The sequence below is a fragment of the Onychomys torridus genome, chromosome 1 (assembly GCF_903995425.1).
Source record: "Onychomys torridus chromosome 1, mOncTor1.1, whole genome shotgun sequence".
NCBI lineage: Eukaryota > Metazoa > Chordata > Mammalia > Rodentia > Cricetidae > Onychomys > Onychomys torridus.
Genome location: NC_050443.1, coordinates 36490331 through 36496668, shown reverse-complemented (window position 1 = coordinate 36496668; position 6338 = coordinate 36490331). Strand labels below are relative to the sequence as shown.

The window sequence follows — 6338 nt, the reverse complement described above, 5'->3', positions numbered from 1 at the left end:
TTAGTCACTCTTCTCTATTCCTTTAGACACTTTGTGGAGAAATTCACGAAAGACCCACAATACCAGAAATGTCTTTCATCTAGAATAAGATCCAAAATCAACAAGGTGAGTCTTCATTGTCTGTGTGACTGATCTAAAATCTCCAGAGCAGCAGGGAACTACTTAGAGAAAAGCAACAGATCATGACCCTAGGTGTGATGGGAACTGATGTTGCCTCAGCATAGCAGAACAGAGGAGAGGGATGGCAGGGAATGGGGTTCAAGTCATTTATGAGATACTGCTGCCTCTCTCCACTTGTTTTCTTATTCTCTTTTCTGACATTAGAACTGTTCTAATTCTCCATTTCTGTTTTGTATTGCAGACTATAAATAACATTTTTGAAAAAGCTGAGAGCCTAAAATTTACACTCCAAAGACGACATACTAAAGATTATGAAGGCTCCCTGGCAGATAAGGTCAGTGTGTGAGCATGGAGGAAGGAAAATTATCTTTCACCTGGTGAGCCTGTGTCCTGGCACTGTGTTGTGTTGCTGTTTCAGTGAGTCTATGATCCAATGCAAAAGCTCCACACTCACTTGAACACACATGCACTTTATCCAGACAAGCCAACACACACACACACACACACACACACACACACACACACACACACACACACACAGTGCAGTTGGGCACTGAGAATATTGAGACTTCTTGTTACTGAAGATGGCTATGTAGGAACTGACTAAGGTGGTGGTGACTGTCCTCCATAGACCTGCTGCTCCATGGCCCCAATGCTGAAATGTCAGACCTAAACAGACCTGTACTTTGAAAATCTTTTTGCTGGTAAGGCCTTTTCTTCTGGGATTTGAAAACATAGCCTAAATCTGTTTTTCTTTCTGTAGAAGAAAAAAGAAGAGGAAAAGAAAAAACCAAAGCATTCAGAGAGCATCAAAAATATCAGACAAAAGTCCCCAAACTTTCCTAAATTGAGCACCCTTCTGAATAGATTTGCGCGTGGTGGAAAGGTGGGCCCCAACCTGATAGCAGCAATAACAAATGCTGAAGAACAATCAGGAGGTAGTACACCTATGAAAAAAGTGGTGTGGGGCCCACAGGAATCCACTGACGAGATAACACCCAGCACTTCATCATATGCTCATTGTTGGGAGACAAAAATTGTTGAAATCCCAGGTGAGTCACCACAGGTCCTTGACTTGGAAATGACTTGTGTATAAGTGTTTCCCATTGCATATGGGTCAGCCACACAAAAGTAAGACTGCAGCTCTCCAGTAAAGTAAGGTGGTGCTAGTGCACAGGTGTCTGAGGTCTAGGCACTGAGCAATATAGAGAATGTTCCTCCCCTTGTCCATGTCCTTAGCTGTTTGCTTCCATGAGTCCACTTTGTTGTGGTAACAGAACCTCATGTTATGAATGTTGTCTCGTTCCTTCCTGCCATCTGACTGTCCTATAAAAATAACCTTTAGTTTATCCTCAAAACTTGTTTGAATTCAGATCCTCATCTTTTCTCAGCTCTGTAGAGATTTGAAGAATCACAATAAGAAAATACTGAATTATTTCCCACCATAAGGCATGTGCTGTGCATGGTTATTTTATGTCTCTTAGGACATAATGGAGAGATGTGAAGGCAACATAATTTGGGGTGCATGAGATTATGTTTTCAGCGTTTGGTAGACTCTCACAGGAAATCCTAAGGTACAGCCAGAGAGATGATGATTCTCTGGGTTAAGCTCTAGCAGTAACAGTGTCCGAACCTGAGATGGAGTCTCCAGAAAGCACATGACAATGGGGTGTGGTTGGCCACCTCTACATTCAAGGACCTTTTCAGGTGAGATGGGACAGGTAGACAGGAGAAGACCTGGTTTCTCACAGCACAGCTATTTGGGCAGACACAGAAGCACAGAAGAGATTCTGTTGGATGAAAAGTCCAGGGAAGATCAATACCCAGGCAGTCAGTTCACATCTGCAGATGTGCTGAAGCACTTGTGCATCCTTGCTCACACATCAACCTGCACATTCTGCAAAACAAATACAGATCATGGACATGTATAAACACACTTGCAGTTCATACATAAAGGATTTTAAATGGAAAATTCACAAATATTGCAGAAAAATGTTTTCAAATAGCTAATTTGTTTGATTTTTATTTTTTAATTTTCATTTTTATAATTTACCTTAAAACCTAAATAGGCCTGACTTGAGATCCTGCCACCTCAGCAAGCAAATGCTGAAATTCCAAGTGTGCATCACCAAAGCTGACTTTTCAGATGTTTCTAAAGTATTGGTTGATTCTTGTCTTGCCTTGCAAGAGTCAAAATCTCTTCTTGAATGAGGAGGAGCTGCAAGCCAAATTGCAGTGCTCTGTATCAGTTAGGCACAGGTGAGAGACTTGGCCTTTGCCAGCCTTGAGCCCATGCAGTCAGCAATCCACACATTTCCAGATGCAAGTGAGAGTCAGCCTTTGCAAGCCCTGAGCCTGGGCACTCAGCAAACCACACATCTGTGTTATATAATAAAGAAGCCGCTCAGTTCCTCTTGGACTAGAGAATAAACAGGAAAGGGATGACTGGTCCCAGCTACATCAAGCCATCTATCCTTGGGACCTTGCTGGGCTAAGTGTACCATCTTCACTCACATTTGAATTTGAGGCTGCAACATCTCTAGGTGGTATGTGCCCATGGGTGACCCTGTAGTTCCAGGGTCTCAAGGGTTTCCTCCATCCCTACAACATGCCCTATTAGGGACATTCTGTGATGGAATGACCTTGAGAAAATCTCTGTGTATGCTTTCATGCAACTGCAGCCTCTTGAAATCTGGTGGGGTTTATTTTGGCCTCACAGATCTTGGGGAAAATGGTCTCCATGACTGAGTATGCTCACAACAGTGTTTCTTCAATTGGAAGTTCTGGAATACTTGTAGTTTGGCTCAGTCCAAGTCTGAAAGGCACAGACCATGGAAGTCACTTTCATGAGACTCAGTCTCAAGGCCCATGAGGACCCAGGGAAACTAAGTCCAGACTGAGAGTCCATTGGTCAGCAGACTTGGAGATCTGAACCATAGATAAAGAAGACGTGTCTGTCCCAGGAGGGACTCAGCAGAAGTTTACATTTTCTCTGCCTGTTTGTCCTGTTTAGTCTTCATGTTACCCACCAGAGTTGAGAGGGCCCTTTGCCCACTGAGTCTGTGAACCCACATAGAAATTTCTTTACAACCAACTCATGGCCATACCCAGAAATACATTGTTCCATCCGCTCAAGCTGACAGTAAAGGCCATGCTCACAGCTACCACTCAGCTGTGGCCAGAGCTTGGAGAAGAAACTCCCTGCCTATTTTGTGGTTCCATCATGGGGAGGGGGGCTGCTGGCGAGAATACCAATGACTTTGTGTTTTTCCTCCAGGCTGCCAGACTGAGTTCTGCTCAGGGACAGGAGGCCCTGTATCCTCAGACTTCTTTCTCTTTTCCATTGCAGTTCCAAACTCCAAAGGCCTCCGCCCTGTGGTCCTTCCACAGGATTTGTGGGATCAGTTCCTGCATTCTGCAAAGAACAATACCCAAAAAGGAATAGAAACATGTGGAGTCCTATGTGGCATACTGGTAAAGATATGAAAACTCCTTGATCTCAGACTGTTTCTTCCTCCTTGGTTTCCCATGACTCCCAGAAAACCATATCCAGTGGCTGTGTCCATACATATCACTCCACAGATGGAACCATGGATGACAAGGCCTGGCCACCTTGAATTTGATGATTTTGCAATTGGTTGCTTTTCAGAGTCCCTTGAAATTGAACAATTTGCTTCAAATCTATAGTTAGAAATTTTTACTCTAGTGGTGGCTAATGCCTGCAACCCCAGTCACTGGCAAACTGAGGCTGGAGGCTTCTTGCAAGTTCAAACCTGGTTCACATACAGAGTGAGACACAGAAGTAAAATCAGGCAGGCTGGCAGGCAGAATGTGAGGTATAAGACATGGAGACAGGCATATTGACTAATTCTAAAAGGAGGATGACTCAATTCCTTTTGTAGCCTGGTCTGACCACCTACTCTGTGGTAAGCCTTGGAATATAACACTTCAAGACCCTCAATCAGACCTATTGGCTGCTGCAGGGAAGACCCTAGTCCCAGGAAGTGATAGGAGGGACATGTCAGGTTCATCTTAACCTCTGTACCTTTATACAGTACCCAGTAAAGCACTGGAGCAGTTAAAGTGGAGAAGCACTGAGGTGAGAGAGAAAGATGAGAGTCAGTCACTGGAGTGGGAGTTTCATTTACTTGTTTTATGAAAGTGGGATTGACAGTGCCAGGGAATTGTAACAAGCTGTTTTCTCTTGGCAGGTAAAGGAGGAATATCACATTACGCATCTAATAATACCATTGCAAACAGGAGAGACAGATTACTGTCATGCCGAGCATGAAGAGGAAATACTTTTTCTTCAAGAGGAGCTGGGGCTTCTCACCTTAGGTTGGATTCATGTAAGCAAACTGACTCCCCTGTGGTGGGCTCCTTTTCTAAGCACACTGCCTATTTCTTTCTCTGCACAGAATCAATCCATTCCACATCACCTGTCTCTGAGCACATGCAGTCACTAGTGTTCCAGCCTTGAGTCAAAGGCACATTTCCTGGTGTATTTCCAGCACTTCTAATTTTATCTCTTACTCAAAGTAATTCTTCAAAGTTCCAATACCTTGTGAATAGATGAATAATGGTAGCATTCCTCAGATGTATGAGAATATAGTATAGAGACCATGTTCCTAAAAGCTATATGACTGGATGCATTTTAACTAAGTCAATGATTGCATTTTGTCTTTGTGGAGAAGTATTTGCTTTGTACACACTAAAAGACCACCTTCATGCAAGACTTTCAAGTAGTTGGCCATGCTGTGCAGGCTTGTGGTGATCTTGAAGGAAATATAGTTCCTTCCCTGGAGAGTTCTTCTGAATGATTCCTGCATTTTCATGGCTTCAAACTCACAGAACACGCATTTTTTCTTGAAATGGGACAGGTATAAGCCAGAATCAGTTGGTTATTTCTAGGTTTTGTGAGATCACAAGTGCTTTTGTACTCACGGGTTGAGAAGTGCTGATGTAGGAAGCAGTCTCCTGTATCTTCATGCTTCAGTTGCATAAATTCTTACTGATTGCCTAACAATAATATACCATGGCAGATGGCAATTTGGCCCTTAGTGCCTGGAGATCACCCAGAAAATGAGCACCAGTTTTGATGAGGCATTCTATTCTTCAGGAGAAAATACAGGGCATTGTGGGCTTAGTGAAAAGAGGAGTCCCACTTGAGGGACTTATAATGACCTACAAAAAGCCCAAGGAGAGTTCCATGGGGAAGGAGTCCTGCATCATGAAGAGTAAAGAAAAGTTCCAAGTATCTAAATGAGGCCCTGAGGAAATTGGGCCTCTGTATTCAGGGTTTGGGAAGTTCCTGGAGTGAGAAAAGGCACAGCCTGAAATCCCACACCTCCTTTCCCCCAATTGCCTGTAGAGAGAAAAGTCCTCACTCTTCTATCTACCAGTACATTCAGCAAACATCAGTTATCAAGAAGTATAAAACAATGTCTGGAGTCATCACAATCTCTGACTTCAAGCTCTACTATAGATCTACAGTAATAAAAACAGCTTAGTACTGGCATAAAAATGGACATATGGACCAATGAAACCAAACAGAAGACCCTGACATTAATCCACACACCTATGAACATGATTTTCAACAAAGAAGCCAAAAATGTACAATGGAAAAAAGAAAGCATCTTCAACAAATGGTGCTGGCATAACTGGATGTCAACATGTGGAAAGCTGCAAATAGATCCATATCTGTCACCATGTACAAAACTTAAGTCCAAGTGGATCAAAGACCTCAACATAAATCCAGTTACTCTGAACCTGACACAAGAGAAAGTAGGAAGTAGTCTTAAACACATTGGCACTGGAGATCACTTCTTAAATATAACACCAGTAGCACAGACACTGAGAGAAACAATTAATAAATGGGACCTCTTAAAACTGAGAAGCTTTTGTAGAGCAAAGGACACGGTCAACAAGACAAAGCAACAGCCTACAGAATGGGAAAAGATCTTCACCAACACCACATCTGACAGAGGGCTGATATCCAGAACATAAAGAACTCAAGAAATTAGACATCAAAATACCCAACAGTCCAATTAAAATGGGCTAAGAGCTAAACAGAGAATTCCCAACAGAAGAAGCTCAAATGGTTGAAAGACATTTTAGGAATTGTTCAACATCCTTAATCATCGGGGAAGTGCAAATCCAAACAACTCTGAGATACCACCTTACACCCATTAGAATGGCTAAGATCAAAAAGACTGAAG

General features: G+C 42.8%; 1 protein-coding gene and 1 long non-coding RNA gene across 2 annotated transcripts; both read left to right on the top strand.

Annotated features, from left to right (window-relative positions):
• Positions 1 to 36: 36 nt before the first annotated feature.
• Positions 37 to 454, top strand: LOC118582362. Its single transcript, XR_004944762.1, has 2 exons — positions 37 to 105; positions 362 to 454. It is a non-coding gene; the product is annotated as an uncharacterized LOC118582362 (long non-coding RNA).
• A 493-nt stretch (positions 455 to 947) lies between these two features.
• LOC118596398 (STAM-binding protein-like) lies at positions 948 to 5386 on the top strand. Its single transcript, XM_036207310.1, has 4 exons — positions 948 to 1172; positions 3470 to 3594; positions 4332 to 4469; positions 5240 to 5386. Exons 1-4 carry the CDS (start codon positions 1070 to 1072, stop codon positions 5384 to 5386), a joined length of 513 nt encoding a protein of 170 aa, XP_036063203.1. The 5' UTR covers positions 948 to 1069.
• The last annotated feature ends 952 nt before the right edge of the window (positions 5387 to 6338 follow it).